This window comes from Olea europaea, chromosome 8 (assembly GCF_002742605.1).
Source record: "Olea europaea var. sylvestris chromosome 8, O_europaea_v1, whole genome shotgun sequence".
Lineage (NCBI taxonomy): Eukaryota > Viridiplantae > Streptophyta > Magnoliopsida > Lamiales > Oleaceae > Olea > Olea europaea.
Window position 1 is genome coordinate 14,787,239 of NC_036244.1, and position 21,766 is coordinate 14,809,004.

At 34.0% G+C, this 21,766-nt stretch overlaps 2 protein-coding genes across 2 annotated transcripts; both read left to right on the plus strand.

Moving 5' to 3' along the window:
- The first annotated feature begins 1,391 nt into the window (after positions 1-1,391).
- On the plus strand, positions 1,392-10,962 carry LOC111398336 (CSC1-like protein At1g69450). The gene is made up of 10 exons (XM_023025253.1): positions 1,392-1,544; positions 3,305-3,684; positions 3,964-4,119; positions 4,264-4,327; positions 4,908-5,117; positions 6,458-6,765; positions 7,043-7,170; positions 7,602-7,951; positions 9,109-9,342; positions 10,167-10,962. Exons 2-10 carry the CDS (start codon positions 3,407-3,409, stop codon positions 10,329-10,331), a joined length of 1,893 nt encoding a protein of 630 aa, XP_022881021.1. The 5' UTR covers positions 1,392-1,544; positions 3,305-3,406; the 3' UTR covers positions 10,332-10,962.
- Positions 10,963-13,825: 2,863 nt separating this feature from the next.
- LOC111398916 (protein argonaute 7) lies at positions 13,826-17,670 on the plus strand. The gene is made up of 3 exons (XM_023026076.1): positions 13,826-14,340; positions 14,853-16,068; positions 16,164-17,670. The coding sequence occupies exons 1-3, from the start codon at positions 14,007-14,009 to the stop codon at positions 17,605-17,607; spliced, it is 2,994 nt and encodes a 997-aa protein (XP_022881844.1). The 5' UTR covers positions 13,826-14,006; the 3' UTR covers positions 17,608-17,670.
- Positions 17,671-21,766: the final 4,096 nt, after the last annotated feature.

The following is a 21,766-nucleotide window of genomic DNA, read 5'->3' on the forward strand; positions in this document are numbered from 1 at the left end:
ATAATGTGTGGTTCTGGATATTAAAATATTCGGACTGACCCACTCGACACTTAGACCTAGGCGGGCTCCCAAATTTTTTAAGTTTATATATTTGGCTTTATTTCTTCTATTTTTACTCATTAATGTATTTTTAAAGACAAACTAAAAAATGCCCCCACCAAATCATTAAAATCTCTTTATTCTCCTTTTATTTTTTAACATTTTTCATTAATGGAGGGTTAAATGTGTGAATGATATATGAAGTTTGGCCAATTTACCAAAATCATACATAAGCTCAACTTTGTATCAAAATCATATACGAACTCACAAATTTGTATCGCATTCATACATGGTTAACTTCCATCAATCAAAACTAATGAAGGCCCCATTTGGGAGTGATTTTTCATCCTAAAAAATTAATTTTTTAACCGTTATTTCACTATTTCAACTTTAATTTTTGACTTCTTCTCTTACATGTGAACCGTACTTTTCTCCTAATGGTCAAAAAATCAATGTTCAAAATTCCTAATAAACAGGCCCAAAATAATCAACGTAGTAAACGGAGCACCTAGATAGCAATGAAGTGACATATACTTGATAAGTTAATTATGTGTATGGTACATGAACTTTATCTCATGTAACAAAATCATACATAAACTTAACTCTATATCGAAGTCATATACGATCGAAATTTTTTTATCTCATCCATACATGAATTAACATCCGCCATCAAAATTAACGAAACAACTCATGTGGCAAAGGAAATACCTAAGTGAAAATGACATGATAGACACTTGGTATTACCAAACGCTTCATCTTAATTGCATTTGATTTAAAAAAAACACACACACATCAGGGTTAGAAGAGATTGAGGGGACATTTTCCTTATATTCCATTATCCCACATTTCATATCTCTTTGTTCCCAAATTGCAGAGCATCAAACCGAAGCACAATATCAGAGTTCACGGAAATTAGTTAATAAGATCCATTGTCACTTTCATTGCACTTTAAAAGGGTGCCGTCTAAGGTCAGCCCAAGTAGTAGAGCCCACCCAATTTTCAATTCAATGGGAAATCTCTCGATTATGCTTAGAACTTCTATTTTAAGAATTGGTATACTTTGTTAGGTTGCATTCTAGGATGGGAACACGATAAAATTTATGGAGATTATATTAGGTTTTTTTACTTTCAGTTACAATCATCTCTCCTAAAATTCAACTATCTACGGGTCCACTTCATTCAATTGATTGAAAATTGTAATAAATTATAATTAAATTCAAGGTAATTTGGCTATAAAATAAATAAATAAAGGACCACAAGTGCAATAAAAATGTGAAAATGGAGACCAAAGTTAATAAGAAAAATAGACCGAGGATATCTGCCGTTATATTCCCAACTGAAAATAACAAGGAATCAGCCGGCCAAAGTAAATTACAAGAAAAGAAGCTCCCTTGTGCAACTCCCTCCCTAATGCGTGAGAACCCAAGAAAGAAGCTTTTTTTGGCTTCAGGCAGTCCACCGTGCCTCTCTCTACGCCACCACCGCCCCGGGAATTCAAGAATCAGGTTTCTCCTTCTCCACCACAACCAATCCATAAGACTAGTTTCTTCATCTGATAGCATTTCATTTGATTATTAGTCTTAATTTTGTCGTTGACTAAAGTTATTTTTATTTCGAAATGAAACTTTACTCTATGCATTTCAATATTTGGAGCTCTTTAAGCCGTTTGGAATTTACACTATCATGATTCATGATTGGCTGTTGGTTTGTGCAATAGGTTGTATGGAATAATTTAGGTTATTCGAAAATTATATATTAAGAGATATATATTTTAGTGGATAAATATTCATGAATTTCGTGGGGGTGAAATACGTGAAGATCAACTGAAATACATGCACAAAATCCTGACTATCAAGCATTTTATACGCGATGAAATTAATTACGGGCTGAAGAATTCGAAACAAACTTAAATGAGGTAATCAACTGCAATAGCACACCAAATCATTGTTTAACTATTTTACGTCAGAAATTGCTCTGAAACAGCCAACATTGAGTGGGGGCGGATTGATCGGCCAGGTGAGACGATATTCTTCTTCACTCATGTGACTACAGAACAAATATAGGTCAGCTTTTCTTGCCAACAAATGGGGTTGTGCCGACCGATCTGACTTTGAGGGTAAAGTTATAGGCTTTCCTCTCAAAAATAGATTCGAGAGAATATGTAAAAGTATCGTAACTTTTGTACATTTTGATGTGCGAGTGACGCCTTTGGGAGCATTTACAGAAGGGAAAGTCTTCATTCACTGGGAGTTATTAATTGTAGAAGGCAGAGTTAATGAGACAGACACTCCTTGTTAAGTGTTGTGGTTGGCCGGTCATTTCATCTTGAAAAAGTATATCTGACTGCCTATGGGACAGACTTTTTATTATTAGAGCTTAATTCATGTGTAAAGTCTACTCTTAAATATCTGTGGAACGACCGTTTTTCTTCATTGGCATGTACTGAGTACTGATGAAATTTTAATGTTGAGCTGCTTTTATACCAGCTTGACTGTGTCTGATCAGATTCCTCATGGCCAGCTATAGTGGCTGCCATCGGGTCAGTCAATCTCGTTGGGTGCTCATCCACTGTGGATTTCATGGTTCTTGTTGAACTACTTCATTTAAAAGTTGAAGTTGTTTAGGAGGCGACAAATTTATTCATTTAGATTTTATCTTCAAACACACCCCTCGTGTAGAGGCCAATTCTCCACATTTGCACAATTTTCAATAGTAGGTGGTAATGACTTAATTCATTCATGAGTTTTGCTACCACATGGAACTACTTTATCTAAAAGTTTCTGTTATAAGGAAAGACAACTTTATCCAAGTAAATTTTGTCTTCAACGAGCTATCTGTCTTTCTGGTGATGATTTATCTCACCACCTTAGCATGTATGCATCCATTATTAAGCCATTATTTTAGGGTGCAACAATTTAAATAGGCAATGGAACCAGTTTGACAGTTAACTTCAGTTGTAGAGGAATATAAATGGTATTTGGTGCTTTAGCTGTCCACAAGGTGTGTCCTTTGATGCCCATTGTCCAAATAAAATTAATTGTTTTGAGGAAATTAATGGAATATTGTGAGGTAATGAATCTCAAGTGTGGTAAATAAATTTCGGGATGACACTGCTCTACAGCCTTTTGTCATAGAACTAAGTGGCATTTCTCTTATCTTTCATGTATTCTTTTATCTTTCTACATTTCATGATTTTGAAAAAATTTCTTTCATGATTTTCGAACTCAGACTGATTTTTTTTGGTAAATCATTTGCTTTAATGCAGTTATCTGAGGATTTTAAATCATTTTCTTGAAAGGTGCAGTACAGCAGTAACTTGGGAGATTTTGACAACAACATAAAGTGCTATTTGCAATAGTAACTGCCAATGATTGTCTCTGCACTTCTAACTTCGGTTGGAATAAATTTTGGACTTTGTGTTTTATTCTTTGCTTTGTACTCTATTCTAAGAAAACAACCGGTGAACTATAATATTTATGTTCCCCGCTTGGTTGCGGAGGATAAATCTCGAACCAGTTATTTCAATATTGGAAGGCTTTTACCTACTCCCGAATGGATGGGACGTGCATGGAAGCCTACTGAAGATGAAATACTGTCTTCTTCAGGCTTGGATGCCGTGGTATTCATGCGCATCATCACCTTCAGGTAATAATTTTTCCTGTGATTTCAATAACTAACCATTGTGAAATATGATAATTGTTTACCTTGTGTATGAGAAATAGAAATAATGCATAATTCATTCAAGTAATGTGATTGGCGAGGAGGGAAGACCTTATTCAAAATTTGGAGATAAAAATTGTTCAATAACTTCAAATTTGTATCAGAATGAAAGAAAAGGCATGAGCACAAACCACTATCAGTTTGTTTTGGAGGACTAACACCACATTTGATCCCTTCATGCTTTCTCTGATCTGTATTATGCAGTTTAAAGGTATTTACTCTTGCTGGAATCATTGGAGTCTTCATTCTTCTTCCAGTTAATTGCACAGGGGATCAGCTACAAGATATAAATTTCGCAAATTTGACAAGCAATTCTTTGGATGTTTTTACCATCTCAAATGTAAATAATGGTTCCAAAAGGTGACGAATTTCTGTCTCTTTGTATATTACAAAATTATGTTAAGGCCTATGGTTGCCTCGTATGATATAAGTATATGTTTTACCTCTGCTCTTTACCCAAACAAAGCCTGAAACTGTATTCCCTTTAAAATGTTTCTGTTGCAGGCTATGGATACACTTCTGTGCAGTTTATGTCCTCACCATTTTTATCTGTTATCTTCTTTACTATGTAAGTCATATACCTTTACAGCAATGCTAGGTGGGATGGCCTAATCTCGAAAGGATTTTAATATATCTTTTATTTTTTAATCCAAGCTACTTTACCTCAATTTCATTATCTTAAATTAGATAACTACCGAACTGTCTGATCTAAAAGTTTAAGTTGTTAAAAAGATAATACATATATATTTCAACACGCCCCTCAAGTGCTGGTGGTTCATTTTTCATCAAAGATCATACATGTACCCAATTTTATAAATGAGTGGTAGCAAGATTTCAACTTAGGACCCCTATTTGCACATGAGGGGGAATGTTGAAATGCTTAAAAAATAAGTTTGTCTTCTCTCTAACAACTTAAGCTTTTAGAGAAGGTGGTTCAACAAATAATAATGTTTTGATGCCTTTGATTTTCCTAATATGTTATAGTGGTTCTTTCTCCCATTTCTCTTGTTCTCATGCTTCCCATTTGTGTACCGTACAAAATTATAAGATTATAAAACAGTATTCTCATTTTATTAAGGTTTATGAGAACTAGAAAGATAACAGAAATAACTAACTTCGAATTGGTTCTAATAGTATTGATTGTCCAGGAATACAAGTACATATCTTCAAAAAGGATTGCTTATTTTGATTCGTCCAAACCTCAGCCACATCAATTTACTATTTTGGTCCACAGTATCCCTGTCTCTGCTGGCGGCAGTATTAGCAACAATGTTCAGAGCTTTTTCATGGAATACCATCCTACTACATATTTATCACATCTGGTGGTTCAGAAAACATATATATTTAGCAATCTCGCTGTAAGCTGTTTCTCCTCCCTTTTAATTTCAACAACTATCATTATTGCTGTAATTTGAGCAGTCCAAATTTTGGGGAAATTGCAGGAGTGGTCCTTAACCTTTTTATTTTTTTGCAGACTTTATCCTAATCTTTATTTTGTGCCAACGAAAGCCCCTAACATTTCATAAATATGCACCTGAGATCCATCTGGATGGAAACAGTCCAAAACACTGTCAGGGAAAAATTTCTTGAACTATCTGCTACTGTGACGATTTTATTAAATGTTGATACCATTTGGACAGTGTTTTTGAACGATGTTTTGAATGGTTTTATTGGATGTTGATTCCTTAATTTTTCCGGTGAACTAACGGTGTTTTGGATGGTTTCCATCCTGATGGATCTCAGACGTGTATTTATGAAATGTTAGGAACCTCCGTTGGCACAAAATGAAGGTTAGGGTAAAATCTGCAAAAAATGAAAAGATTAGGGACCGCTGCTGCAATTTTCCCCCAAATTTTTTTGCCTTTCCTTGTTTTCCAAAAAATCTTTTGCGTTTCAAGCAAAAGTCTTAACTGCCATTATTAAATCTCTGTTTATCGGATAGAGCAAGATTATGAATTTCAATCAAGTTTAATATATTTGTGCGATTAATCCTTTGTTTCTGCTATTAAACTACAGATTTGAAATGGGAATATCAACCTATTCAATGAAAATGTGAAATTTAATCAACTTCAGTACATGCACATTAAAGATACTCCCTTAATGAATTATTAGGCAACTTAAATACTATATTTTGCAAGATTGTTCCCCTCCATCATTCAATATTTATGTTCCTGCATTACCAAATGTGCTTCTATAAAAGGTGAGTAAAATGGCTTCCCCATTTACTAACTGAAACAATAGATCCAAAGTTTCAGGGTGGTGGTTGTAGGCTATTTAGGGGAAAGTTTGATATTGTGAATCACTATAAAAAGAAGCCAAAATATTTATTTGGAATGTGAAATTGGAGCCAACAGACATACCCATAACAAGTTTACACGTTCAAAATTTTCTTTCTTTCAATCAGTGATGGTATATATATTTGACTCTATTTATTTCTTCTATGCGTGCTTTCTGGTCAAATTATTTGCAACTTCATCCAAATAGTAAATGCCCAATCACATACTTTTTGAGGCTTTAAACGAAGGAATTGTTTCTGAAAGAGAATATTATTGACCACAAAGTTTGCGTTGGAGCCAAAAATTAATGTGCAGTCTTCTTTAAATGTTTTTAATTGCTTTTTCCTAGTGTAACAACTATATTAACTTCTTATGTGCTGCCCTTTGCTTTCTTTGCCCTTTCTTTTCCCCAAAAAAAAAAGATGCGAAAGGAAGTTCAAGCTGCCTTTGTCTCTTTCAAGTCTCGATATGGTGCTGCCATGGCCCTACATCTGCAACAATCAGACGATCCCACTGAGTGGGTAACTGAGCAAGCACCAGAACCCCACGATGTCTACTGGCCTTTCTTCTCTTCATCGTTCATGCTAAAATGGATCTTGAATCTTGTTGTCATTGTTGCATACGTTCTTCTTACAATTTTGTTCTTCATCCCCGTGTTGATTGTGCAAGGTCTAAATAACCTGTCTCAGTTAGAAGTCTTGTTTCCATTCCTGACGAGCATCCTGAAAATGTAAGCATTTGTCGTTGCACATCTATTAACATAAAGTTGAACTCCCTTTTCCTCAGTGTATATGATAAGAGTTGACCATCGAAATGCACGGAGAATTCACTTAAGATAATATTCTAACATCTGCTTTTCATCATTGCACATTTATTGACTATTGTTGTAAATTCTACTAAAATGATCTACAATTTTCTAACATCTATTTTTCAGTTACTGCATGAGCAATAAGTTACTGAACAAGGAACATCAATTTTCTACTGAGATTCATTGGTCATTCTTGCAGAACTTTTGTCAGTCAAGTTGTCACAGGATACCTTCCCAACCTGCTTCTTCAGTTGTTTCTGAAAATGACACCTCCTGTCATGAAGTTTTTATCTTCGATTCAAGGATTTCCCTCCCCAAATTTTAACTGTATAGCTACATGAGATGAAGATGGTGAAATTTAAACATCCTTTGGGAACTATCTTATGCAGATTAAAGTCATTGTAAGTTTTTTCCGTAGTGAGCTAAATAGCCGAGGAATGGTCAAACTAAGACTCATAGTCAATAAATTGACATTATTTTAATGAAGATAACAAATGCAGCAGCGACAAACTAAGTGTTCCTTGCAGTACATTGGAGTTGGGTCTTTGGCCACTCCATTGCATTCATTGTTATGTATACTAGAAGATCCGCACCAAATAGTTTGCACTAGGGTATAGTGGAAATTGATTTCACACGTAATCTATACAAACTAGGTAAAGTTAGACTAAATCTCATCTGATTCTGTTTGTACAGTCCCCAAAGACATCCTAAATGTCCCAGGGCAGTTTGCACTAGAGAAGGAAGTAACATATGATGTTGTCTGATAATCACATCTCATATCATCATCATCATTGTCGTCATCATCATATACTTGGTTATTATTTCTGTGCAGGCATCTTTCTTCATTGCCTATGTTGTCACATCAGGATGGGCGAGTACTTCATCAGAACTATTCCGCCTCATCCCACTTATTTGGAGCCTACTAAGAAAGCCTTTTTCTGAACCTACAACTGACGAATTTGAAGCTCCAAGTTTTTCTTACCATTGGGACATTCCGAGGGTTCTGTTTTTCTGTCTACTTGGAATAATATACTTCTTTCTTGCTCCTCTAATCTTGCCATTTTTACTGGTTTACTTCTGTCTTGGATATATCATCTACCGTAATCAGGTTAGTTAATTACCTGCCTATTACTCTTTTCATTTACTTTTATTCGTGCAAATTACCCTTTTATGATGCTGACCAAAGGATGTGAAATTGACGTGATCATAAAGTCATTGCCTGAGTTATCTACTGGAAGTAGTTTATTTGAAGTACATGCCTATCTCGTGGGAAAGTATCTAATTTCAAAGTACTTTATTGTCATTGCGATTTTTTATTACGGTAATTCATAATGTAAAAGCATTCACAGGCATACCAGGATAGAAGATTTGTAGAGTGAAATTTCAACATCACTCAATAACCAAATCAATGGTCTGCATTATTTAAAACATTAGTGCTATTTATACTTAATATCCTAGTGAAAATGGAAAATTACTTAACTAAGAGAAATGGAAAGTTACCTAACTTAAACCTAATAACTAGTGAAATAAATAAATCAAGATACAATCAAATAAATCGAAGTACAATCAACTTCCTAATTCCACTTCCTAAAATAAGTGTCCAAGGCTAGTCTTTGGATCATAGTCTATCACAATCTCCGCCTTTTGCTTGTGGGACTCTTTATCATCACCTTCTAGTTGTCGCATAAACCGAATGAGGGGGTCTTCCATGAATGAGCGCTTGCAGCACTACTCCTAGATGCCAATATCGGATTAGCTATGCAAGTATGGTGACAATGATCACTATAGAAAACCAAATACTACTATCTCACAGCTAGGCAAGCGTTAATGCATTATAGTGGAAGCGACCACCTGGCTACTAAAGCAAGTGCTAACCTAGGTGTAAACATTAAGTGCTTTAGTGCAGATAGGGTCATTCGCATCGATATGCCCTTGCAGTGTCTCTCATAAGGGGAAAACGTATAATGACGAGAAAGAAATGCTCTATACAAAAGGTGTCATTATATATAAAGTATAGAAAATGTAGCACCTGTAAATAAATTCTGAATTAACAATTTAACTTCCTGAAATTTTTAGAAACGCATTTGGAGCTATATTTCTCTTAAATTCATGATTTTTATATAGGACCTGCAATTACATTGTTTCTCATTCAGTCTGTTTCATGATAGATTGCCTAGTTTTAAAAATTGTTCAGATAAATGGAAAAGAAACAATTAATCAACCCTGTGTTGGAAATTGTTGCTAATATAAGAGTATATTTTGCAGTTTATCAATGTTTATGCACCCAAGTACGAGACTGGTGGAAAGTACTGGCCTATTGTGCACAATTCAATAATCTTCTCCCTTGTACTGATGCATGCTCTTGCTGTGGGAATTTTCACACTAAAAAGGCTTTCTCTAGCATCAAGCTTGATGTTTCCTCTTCCAGTTATGACGCTTCTCTTCAATGCATATTGCAGGAAGCGCTTTCTACCCATTTTTACCGCCTTCTCTGCTCAGGTATGTTACATTGCAGTCATGTACCTTCCAGTCATGTTAAAAATGATAGATAATATTGATCAACATCTGTTGTGTTACCATTTCATGGTTAACGCTCCAAAATATCATCTTTCTTTACTTTCTAGCTCTTATTTCATTGTATCCTTGTTTGGACATTTTTAATTTTCAAGTTTGGCTAACGTTAGCATGCTGGGTAGGGAAGATTGGATAGTAGATGACCTTTTTAGCATGTTTTGAAGGGAAAATTGGATAGTACAGAACAATCTTAAGGAAGAAAAAGAAGCTAAATTTAAAACTATCCATTGCCGCATACCAAACATACACTTGATGCCCCCCCCCCCCCCGTTTAGAGACGTGAATTGAAGGGAGAAACTTCAATATGCGGATTATCAACCAATCAATTGTCTACATAATTGAAGACTTCTGACCTATTTAAGTTTAAATTCTTAATAAATAAAAAAATGAAAGTAACCAAAATAATAAAAGTGAAAATTTTAACTTGATAATCGCGAGAAGAAATAAATTAAATATAATCAGATCAGTAAGATAAATCACAACTTATTCTGTACCCTAAAATAAGTATATTTTTTGCATGATTGTGATGACTGCTTGTTCCATCTAACACTACACCAGAAAAGTGTGCCACGGTATTTCTCTTTGATGAGCAGAGTATAGGCTGGTTATAATAATAACAAGATTTTAACTTCGTTTCTATCTTTAATATTGTCCAGTACCATACAGATTGTCTAGCAAAATGAACAATATCTATTGACATTCAACTCTTCAACTCTCTAACATACACCTATTGTATTGCAACTCATCAGAGGTTAATTAAAAAGGACATAGATGACAGCAGTGATCCCGAATTAATGGCCGAGTTTTTCAGTAAATTGGTCATTGCATATCAAGAACCTGCTTCGTCGCCATTGGATCATTCTACCAACTGTGACAGCGAAACATATCCTCTTCTCTCGCCGACTCAATTTTGAAGCTTATCAGGTATATAATATATATGATTGTGCATATCTTGTATAGATTCGTATATTTGGACGCAATCTTTGTAATGAAGTAAGTCAATAACGGTCAGCAATTAGTCTCTCAATAGTAAGCATCAGCCACTAGATCAATTTCGGAAAATTATTGACACAATGTTTCCATATCCTTGTATATACTCAGTTTTCCACACGGTTATGAATTAGCAGTTTTTAATCCTTCTGACCCTGTTCTTGATCTAATATGGAGATAGGGTATGTTTGTTATGCCTCTCATGACTCGTTTAGGAATGATCAATTCATGAGGGAGGTTGGAGTATCACAAGAAGGACTGTAACGATTCCCAGGATTTGGAGTAACGAAGGTGTATTTGGGGTCACACATTGTGTGTCAGATCCAACCTGGTCATTGATTTAGCCAAAGTACCATATTATGGAGTCAAGCTCGAACAACCATAATCGAGGAACATGGTCCTTCTATGTTTTAGGGAAGTCGAGGTTTAGAACAACTGGAGGCGACTTTCATTTAACAAAGGCAGATAATTAGAAACTTGTGTAGATACACTGCCTCCAACAGCATTTTTCTTTGTAATTTACCTGGAAAATGGAAAAAAGATAATCTTTAATCATAGTGGACACAATCATATTAATTTCTGCCATGATGTCATTTCAACAATTAAAATCTTGAATGGAATACAAACTTATTACATTCTTGAATGAATAGTCTTAATTCACTTAAAAACTTGTGTTGAAGAATACTGATAAATGATAATTCAGGCAAATTTTTATTTTTTTTTTTTTGGATATAATTTAGGAATTCCCAATATGGATTTGTTTAGCACAAACACTCCTTGAACAGAGTGATTTTCTTAATTCCATGTCTGAACCCGTCACACTGCCCAATTATTTAATAAATAAGTTTTTGAAGGGTTATTTGATATTTATACATTCTAATTATTCCGTTTACTTCAAGATGTATGACTATAAATAATTATATTTTTTTTCTTTGTTGATTTTAAATAGTTTATATGCATATATTTGATTAGTGAAAGTGAAAAATAATTAAGTAATGAATCCCCAACCATATAGGGGATCATGACAAATGACGATTAGTTCAAAAATAAAGTGAAATTCAGTAATTGATGCCGTTTATTTAGTCGTAATTATTAACTTTTTTAATAACAATTTTTTTCCCCATTTGGCCGGCCAATGTAACCTCGAGGAGAAAGGTATGTAAATCAACCTAACGACACGTCTACATAAGCTTAATAGTTGGCATTTTTAGTACGTCGGCAAGGTGAATTCTACAATTTTAAAGAAAAATTATTATTATTATTATTATGTACAGTTAAATTTTGTCTATTACGATGTATTTAATATGTAATTATAGTTTGACTAATCTCGATAGTTTGTAAAGGACACAATATCTTAAAGATTTTTGCAAGGCCAAAATGGATACTATGTGGTCCAACTCGAATTTATAAGTTGAAAATTCAAGGCCTAGTAATCATAGTGTTCCATCACCAAATTCCAACCAAGTTTTTTAATCCTCAAGAAAATGAAAGTAGACCCCACGTACCCCACCCCACACCACCCCCTTTTCCCAAGTGCATGAATTGCTCCCTTCTAATCCCACCATCATTTGACATGTTGAGAAAAGTTGGGGCAAAAGGGTGGCATAAAGGAGGATTAGATTACATAGTTTGGCTACAAGGATAAAATAAGATCAAAAAAGGAATAAGTTTATGTTCTTTATGATAAGATATGAAAGGTCGTTTGGTAAAATTTTTGAAAAGTCAAAAATTATTTTTGAATATATTTAAATAAATTTATGTAAGTATTTTATTTGACTAAAAGAATTTTTAGAAAAAAAAACTCGTCTAAAATAATTTACTCATAAAGCTCTTCCTTTAATAAATAAAAATAAATCCAGACAAATGGGCCCGAGGGTTATTTTCAACCATAATACATTCCCTTTTTATCAATTGTCAATCCTATGAGGGGCTACTTATGACCAAAAAAAGGTCAAGTAAAAATAAAAGTAAAATTGTTAGTGAAATTAGTACCCATTCAGTCTTTTTTGTATTTGGTACAAAGACTATCTATTTTTAATTACTTGATTGAAGATTCCATGCTTATCTTATTAATTTATTAATAGTGAAAAGTAAAGATCTTTAGGGATACATATATTTTTACGGAATCATCATAATCGAATCTAAACTGATTGATCTACATAATCGAATCAAATCAAAATAGTTAACTCTGCTTCGAACTTTAGTTTCTATTCTTCGCTACACAGAGAAACTTTTAATAGTAGTTTTGATAGTAACTATGTTTAGCACAAAACAACTCCATTAATAAACTAGCACTACACTATAATCAATTGGAAGACGACGACAATTATGACGATAATTACAATTACCACAATGTTCGATGGATTTAATGATGATTAGAGAATAGAAACTATTAATAGATTAGGATTTAGGCAGTTTGGGTTAATGAATCAAGAGAAAGTCCAATCAGTATCTACTTTATTACAAGGCTCATTGATTAAGTGCTAAACTCCAATAACTACAAAGCCTTTTGCCTCTTCATTTGACTTGATACTACCTTAATCACGGACAAAAGCAGGGTCTATAATGTTTTTACTTTACTAATGTTCAATACAAAGTCAAACCTTGAGCAATCGTGCTTTATGCAGAACAAATATTTTGTATTTTTGACTGAATCGAATTGTGTCAGCGATAAAATTTCACATATCCCTTTTTTATTTTTTTTATTAATTCTCGATCTTTTAAAATAAAATTTAAAAATCGATATGTTATTAAGAGCCTAAAATCTTCAAATGAGCAATCAAATTAAATTCTTCCAAAAAGTAGGGGGAGGGTGTGGTGTTGACCAAGAACCAAGAACCATAGGTTTTCTTATAGTCGATTTTTTTATGGAATCGAACCGAATGGCTCCAATTTGGCTTGGTTCAATTCTATAACAAAAAATTTTAAATTATTAATGCAAATTACAATACAAAAGTCCATCTCCAAAATTTAATACTCACATTCAAAATCAAAATCAAAACAATACAAAATATTGTCCAACAAAAATTCTTCACCAAATCAACAAATAAAAATAATTGATTAAAAATAATAAGTGAGTTTGAACCCGTTATCACTTCTTGGTTCTGAATACTGGAATGAGAATCGAACAAAAAAATCAATTAATGTCTCACTGCAAAGTTTGTCCATGGAGGATAAGTCAAGACCTAAGATCAGACCCAAAGGCAAACCAAAAGAGTTTAAAATTTAAGCAAAATCTAATTGAATTAAACAACTTGATTTTGGTTCGATTGATTGCAATTCTTTTATCATCCTTCCCTATCCAACTAAAAGTTTAATAGTATATACGAATTTCAAGACTATTGTCGTAAAATTAGCTACTATTTTCTTTTAAAACTAGGTCCACCTTTTTCCTGTTGAATATTTGTATGAACCTGCATCCAAAACTTCCTCACCACTGGACAGAGGGAAAAGACAATCTCTCTGTCCTCTCTCTCTATATATTATGTACATACATACACATATGAACAATAACTTCAGTTTTTGCTGATATGAATCTCTCTTCTCTCTCATGCAAGTAGGCCTTTTCTGTTCATTCTTTGATCCCTTTTCAGCAAATCATGGACGAAACAGAAGAGTCCAATACAAACAAGAAATGCACGAGAAGTTTCAGAAGGAATGGAAATACTCAAAACTATCAGTATCAAAACCAATTTCTGTATCGCTCTAATAGGGTTAATGGCTTTGGTTATGGATTTAGTTACCAAAATCAGTACCCTTCTCTACTTCCTCTGCCTCCAAGCATTCCTCTGCAAATGGCTGTGGCTCCAACTTTCCCTCAGTACCACCACTTTGGATCAAAAACCCATTTGCAGAAACCCTCAGGGAAACAGAATAATCCTCCTCTTTCCACCTCTTCTGAATCCCAGGTCCAAGATTTCTCAGTTGCACAAGGTAAATAGTTATAAACCCTTTTCTTTTCTTTTTTCAATATGAGTTTTGGGCATAGTGTTCTTTGATTTTTGTGACTGCATGTTATGTTAATTCCCATTTTGGAAACTAGCAAAAGGATTATCGTAGAGGAAATAAAATGTATGCTAAATGCCTGATGATGGAAATCAACTTACTATTCTATAACAAAATGAAGTCTTGGTCTTTGGAGTATTGTTATCTTCCTACTATGAACTTTGTCAAATTTTAAATTTTTAACACTATATTTGGTTTTCAATTCTTTCTGTTCTTATTTTGTCATCCAGCATCTCAAGAATGAATCACTGAGTTGTGTTCAATTTTGGAGATTTGATATTCAAGAATGATATTTTATGTACTAGAAATAAGTTGAGGTCTGAACTTTTCGTGTTAATGCTTTTTAGGTCTAAGAATTTGGTGGAATATATTGTGGTGAAGATGAGATGAAATTCTATTAGTGTGATTTATTGTTGTTCTGAATTCCGTTATCGAAACAGCTTGGACAAATTTCCATCCACAAACTTGTCTGCCTTTCCATGAGAATGGTAGGATGGTTATGGATGCTAGACCAAAACCATTGGCAGTGGCAAGCAGACCGGACTCAGGTGGTATAGAAGGAAAAGTTATCACTCTCTTTGCTAATCATTTCGTAGTCCAATTCGACCCTTCACAGCGAATCTTTCATTACGATGTCAATATAGCTCCACATCCATCGAAGGAAATTTCAAGAATTATCAAGCAAAAAATTGTTGAGGACAATTCAGCTTTGCTATCTGGTGCTCTTCCAGTTTATGATGGTCGAAGGACCATATATAGTCCGATAGAGTTCCAAGATGATAGGTTTGAATTATATATTAGTCTCCCAATGTTTAGTGGAAAACCAATAGATATAATGAAATCTGAAGAAAGGCAGCAACTTAAGCTTTTTCGTATCAACATCAAACTTGTTTCCAAATTTGATGGGAAAGAACTAAGCAGCTACTTGCGTAAAGGAGGAGAAGATTGGAGTCCCCTTCCTCAAGAGTATATCCATGCATTGGATGTGGTCTTGCGGGAGAGTCCAACAGAAAAGTGTGTAGCAGCCGGAAGATCATTTTACTCCAGTTCAATGGGAGGGGCAAAAGAAATTGGAGGAGGAGCTATTGCACTAAAAGGCTTCTTTCAGAGCTTAAGACCAACACAACAAGGGCTTGCTCTCAATGTGGACTTCTCGGTGACAGCTTTTCATGAGAGTATTGGAGTGATCCCTTATCTGCAAAAGCATCTCAATTTCATGCATAATCTCTGTCAGAAGAAGACGAGAGGTATGACGAGTGAAGAGAAGAAAGAAGTGGAGAAAGCACTAAAAAACATCAGGATCTTTGTTTGCCATAGAGAAACTTTTCAGAGATATCGGGTTTGTAGCTTAACAGAGGAAGTTACCGAGAATCTCTGGTTTCCAGATAGAGATGGCAAAAGTTTAAGACTTGTTGACTATTTCAAGGATCACTATAACTATGATATACAGTATAGAAACTTGCCATGTTTGCAGATTAGTAGGAGGAAGCCTTGTTATTTGCCAATGGAACTTTGTGTGATTTGTGAAGGGCAGAAGTTTCTAGGGAAGCTCTCGGATGATCAGACGGCTAAAATACTCAAAATGGGATGCCAAAGGCCGAGAGAACGTAAGGCAGTTATTGATCAAGTTATGGAAGGACCAGTAGGGCCAACCAGGTAATGATATTATTTAGACGATTTAGCAACTTCTCATTGTTGCTTGTGTTTTCCTTCACAAACCTTTTGAGTGATTTCCATCTATGTTTGAACAGTGGTAATCAGGGAAGAGGATTCAAGCTCCAAGTTTCAAGAGAAATGACGAGATTGACAGGGAGAATTCTTCAGCCTCCCAAGCTTAAGCTCGGTAATAGTGGTCATATAAGAAATCTGACTCCGTCCCGTCATGATCGCCAGTGGAATCTTCTAGATAGCCATGTATTTGAAGGAACTCAAGTAACAAGATGGGCGTTAATAAGTTTTGGTGGTACTTCAGATCAGAAGTCCAACATACCAAAATTCATAATCCAGCTGTCTCAAAGGTGTGAGCAATTGGGCATTTTTCTCCATAAAATCAATGTTGTTAATCCCCAGTTTGAGCCAATGCACGTGCTTGGAAATGTAAAACTTTTGGAATCTAAACTGAAGAAAATTCATAGGGCTGCTTTCAACAATCTTCAACTGCTTATTTGTGTCATGGAGAGAAAACACAAAGGGTATGCAGACTTGAAACGAATTGCTGAGACTAATATTGGGATCGTAAGTCAGTGCTGTTTGTATCCGAATCTTGGCAAGCCGAGTTCACAGTTTTTGGCAAATTTGGCTCTCAAGATCAATGCCAAAGTTGGTGGATGCACGGTTGCATTATATAATTCACTACCGTCTCAAATTCCAAGGCTCTTCAGGCAGGATGATCCGGTGATATTTATGGGTGCTGATGTAACACATCCTCATCCGTTAGATGATTCTAGTCCCTCTGTTGCTGCTGTGGTAGGTAGCGTGAATTGGCCGGCTGCAAACAAGTATGTTTCTAGAATGAGATCCCAAACACATCGACAAGAGATTATTCAAGATCTTAGAGCAATGGTGGGGGAAATTCTGGATGACTTTTATGAGGAACTCTCTCAACTCCCAAAGAGAATCATCTTTTTCCGAGACGGAGTTAGTGAAACACAGTTCTACAAAGTGCTTCAGGAGGAACTGCAAGAAATTCATCGGGCGTGTTCAAGATTTCCTGGTTACAAACCTCCTATTACTTTTGCAGTAGTTCAGAAAAGGCATCACACAAGGTTGTTTCCTTATGAACCCGATACAACATCACCCCGGAACAATGAAAATATTCCTCCGGGAACTGTTGTAGACACGGTGATCACTCATCCACGAGAGTTCGACTTCTACCTATGTAGCCATTGGGGTGTAAAAGGAACCAGCAGGCCTATCCACTATCATGTTTTGTGGGATGAAAACCATTTTACTTCTGATGAACTCCAAAAGTTGGTATACAATCTTTGCTACACATTCGTCAGGTGCACCAAGCCAATTTCATTGGTGCCGCCAGCTTACTATGCTCATCTTGCGGCATATAGAGGCAGATTATACCTCGACCGTTCAGATTCAAGTGTCCTCAGAAGTTCTACGATATCGCGTTCTCCTCCGCCAAAGGCAATGCCCCTCCCTAAACTTACTGAGAACATTAGGAAGCTAATGTTTTACTGCTGATAATGTAGCTTTTGCAAATACAAACATTTCAGTTCTATAATCTAACTATATCTTGAATTTGAACTACTGTCATATGTTAAGATTAGTGTATTTTAACTAGTTTCATAACATAATCTCAAAGGCTTATCCAAGATCGATTATCATTAAGTGATCTGTTTAGTACGTAATAATGGGTGAGATTGAACTTTAAAGTAGATGAGGTTTGCCGTTATTTTTCTTCCTTGGTATCATTTCCGTAGTATTATTCTTGTTAGTCGTCTCTTACCGTTCTTGAGTTGACATTAATGGAATTTTGGTCAGAACGCATAAGTAAAAAAAGCCATTAGCAAAAATAAGTGATTTCAGAATAAATGGTTACGTAAAGGAATTAATAAGAAGAATAAGCAGAAAGCAGAATCTAGGAGTAATATTGGGATATACTAAATAAGTAGAAGCATGATTAAAAAAAAAGTTTTGACAAAAAACTGGGTACACTTACTATGATCTCGTCAGTATATTAGTAATATAGACTGTTCATGTAAAGGTAAAGTAGTTCAGAGAATACAAACGTTACTAAGTCACGTTATATGTATTGTAAATGGTAAGTTTATTAGAATTTATAAGTGAATGACAATTGTACTCCTACAACTCTGGAGATTATTATTGTTGTATACATGATTTAGTCGTGTAAATATAGTGCTTTGATTCTAATTAAAATATATACAAATCTATTGATTTCTCTTTATTGCCTTCTCTTTTTTCTCTTTTCACAGCATGTTACAAGTACGATTCTCTCAAAATCAAAGTAAATTAGTTAGAAGATAATAAATTTTAAGTATAATTGTCTGTCACGTGAACCAAAATCAATTTGGTGATATGTGAATTATTTTATTTTTTTTAATACAAAGTGCATGATTTCCTTTTATACATGATTGAATGATTTCTTTAGAATTGTACGAGGTGAATGAATTCTTGCATGATTTCCTTCTATACATGGTTGAATGATTTCTTTAGAATTGTACAAAGTGAATGAATTCTTCAAAATTGTATGGTCGCAAATTTTGACTTCTCCATCGCAATCGTACCCAACTTCTTATTACTTTTTACTCACTCAATTTTTAAAGGTTGAACCCTAATGTTGAGGGTCCTCACCGCCCTGTTGAGGGTCCTCACCGCCCTATCCTTGGAGCATCGTGAGGGAGGTAAATTCCTAGATGTGTCCCAACAGGTCAAGGAATAAGAGCTTGTCCGTACATTGGTGCCCGTAAAAAGTCCAATTTTATATCTCAGAAATCGAACTCTCACACTGCGACTGTCAGCAAGGTTGACACTACCTCACTTCTGTCCTTTGTACCACTGGGTTATGCCTTGAGGGGCTTACTCACTCAATTTTTAATTATATATACATGTGTACCATCTTTTGTACCCATCTTTTTTATTTTACCATAATTTTTGTATTGGTTTCTGTGAAATGGTTTCATTGCCACTTTAATAATTGAGGCCAAGTTCCTATTTGGCCCTCATTATTTGACATTTTAATTTTTGAAATAGTATATATATATATATATATATATATTAAAGAATGTGTGGTTGAAAAAGAAGAAAAAAATTTGGGTTTATGTTTAATATTATTTTATTGAATAATATGCGATTGATAAGAATAGAGAGATAAATGAATTATAATTTTAATGAGGACCAAACAAGAGCTAATTGTCTTCTTTTTCCACTATAGCAAATGGCCATTGTCCAATCTATTATGTGTAACATGATGTTAAATAATTCTTTATAATTCACTCTTCGCTCTTTAGATTACTTCTGAAATTTATCTAAAATATTCCAATTTATATTTATATCACAAATTACCACTGCCTTAATGCGTGGTTGAAGATTTTAATGCCTTTAATAACGTATTAATGCTTGATTGAAAATTTTAAATCATGCCTTGTGTGTATATGAAGATTTGTTTTCGTAATATATGTATGGTAATTAATATTTTTAACCTGATTAAATAACTTTAGATATTCTATTATAAAATTTGAATTGATATTCTAGAGATTATTATTATTGTATACCTGATTCTATCATATAAATATAGCGCTTTGATGCTTAATAAAATATATACAAATTTATTGATTTCTCTTTATTGCCTTCTCTTTTCTCTCTTTTCACAACACGTTATAAATATGATTCTTTCAAAATCAAAGTAGATCAGTTAGAAGATAATAATTTTTAAGTACTCCAAAATCAATTTGGTGATATGTGATTTTTTTTTTTAATACAAAGTGCATGATTTCCTTTTATACATGGTTGAATGATTTCTTTAGAATTGTACAAAGTGAATGAATTCTTCAAAATTGTATGGTAGCAAATTTTGACTTCTCCATCGCAATCGTACCCAACTTCTTGTTACTTTCTACTCACTTAATTTTTAATTATATATACATGTGTACCATTTTTTGTACCCATCTTTTTCATTTTACCATAATTTGTATTGGTTTATGTGAAATAGCTTCATTGGCACTTTAATAATTGATGGCTAAGCTCCTGTTTGGCCCTCATTATTTGTCATTTTAATTTTTGGAATAGTATTTTTTTTTTTTTAAGAATGAGTGGTTGAAAAAGAAGAAAAAAATTGGGGTTTATGTTTAATATTATTTTATTGAATAATGTGTGATTGATAAGAATAGAGAAATAAATGAATTATAATTTTAATGAGGACCAAACAAGAGCTAATTGTCTTCTTTTTCCACTATAGCAAATGGCCATTGTCCAATCTATTATGTGTAACATGATAAATAATTCACCTGTTTGGCCCTCATTATTTGTCATTTTAATTTTTGGAATAGTATTTTTTTTTTTTTAAGAATGAGTGGTTGAAAAAGAAGAAAAAAATTGGGGTTTATGTTTAATATTATTTTATTGAATAATGTGTGATTGATAAGAAGAGAGAGATAAATGAATTATAATTTTAATGAGGGCCAAACAAGAGCTAATTGTCTTCTTTTTCCACTATAGCAAATGGCCATTGTCCAATCTATTATGTGTAACATGATAAATAATTCTTTATAATTCACTCTTCGCTCTTAGATTACTTCTGAAATTTATCTAAAATATTCCAATTTATATTTATGTCGCAAATTACCACTGCCTTAATGCATGATTGAAGATTTTAATGCCTTTAATAACGTATTAATGCTTGATTGAAAATTTTAAATCATGCCTAGTGTGTATATGAAGATTTGTTTTCGTAATATATGCCCCCGTTTGACCCTCATAATCTGAAAATGAAAATGGGGGGAATAATATTTTTTAGAAAAATGAGTGATTAAAAAAGAAGGAAAAGTTTTCGATTTACGTATAATATTATTTTATGGAAGATTGTGTGGTTAAAAATAGGAGAGAGAAAAATGGAATGTAATGTAATTGAATTTAATGAGGATCAAACGGGAGCTATGTATGGTAATTAATATTTTTAACCTGATTAAATAACTTTAGATATTCTATTATAAAATTTGATTTGATATTCTAGAGATTATTATTATTGTATACCTGATTGTCATATAAATATTGCGCTTTGATGCTTAATAAAATATATACAAATCTATTGATTTCTTTTTATTACCTTCTCTTTTCTCTCTTTTCACAGCACGTTATAAACGTGATCCTCTCAAAATCAAAGTAGAATAGTTGGAAGATAATAATTCTTAAGTATAATTATCTATCACGTGCACCAAAATCAATTTGGTGATATGTGATTTTTTAATTTTTTTTAATACAAAGTGCATGATTTACTTTTATACATGGTTGAATGATTTCTTTAGAATTGTACAAAGTGAATGAATTTTTCAAAATTGTATGGTTGCAAATTTTGACTTCTCCATCGCAATCGTACCCAACTTCTTGTTACTTTCCACTCATTCAATTTTTTTTTTTTTAAAAAAGGTTGAACCTCAAGTTTGAGGGCCCCCACCGTCCCGATCCTAAAGTTTTGTAAGGGAGGTAAATCGCGGGATGTATTCCAACAAACCAGAGAACAAGAGTTGCATGTACACTGCGCCTACAAAGAATCCAATTTCATGTCTCAAGAATCGATGCCCCACACTGCGGCTGCCAGCAAAGCGTGAGATAACTTCACTCCTATCCTTTGTACCATTAGGCTATGCCCCAGGGGGCTACTCAC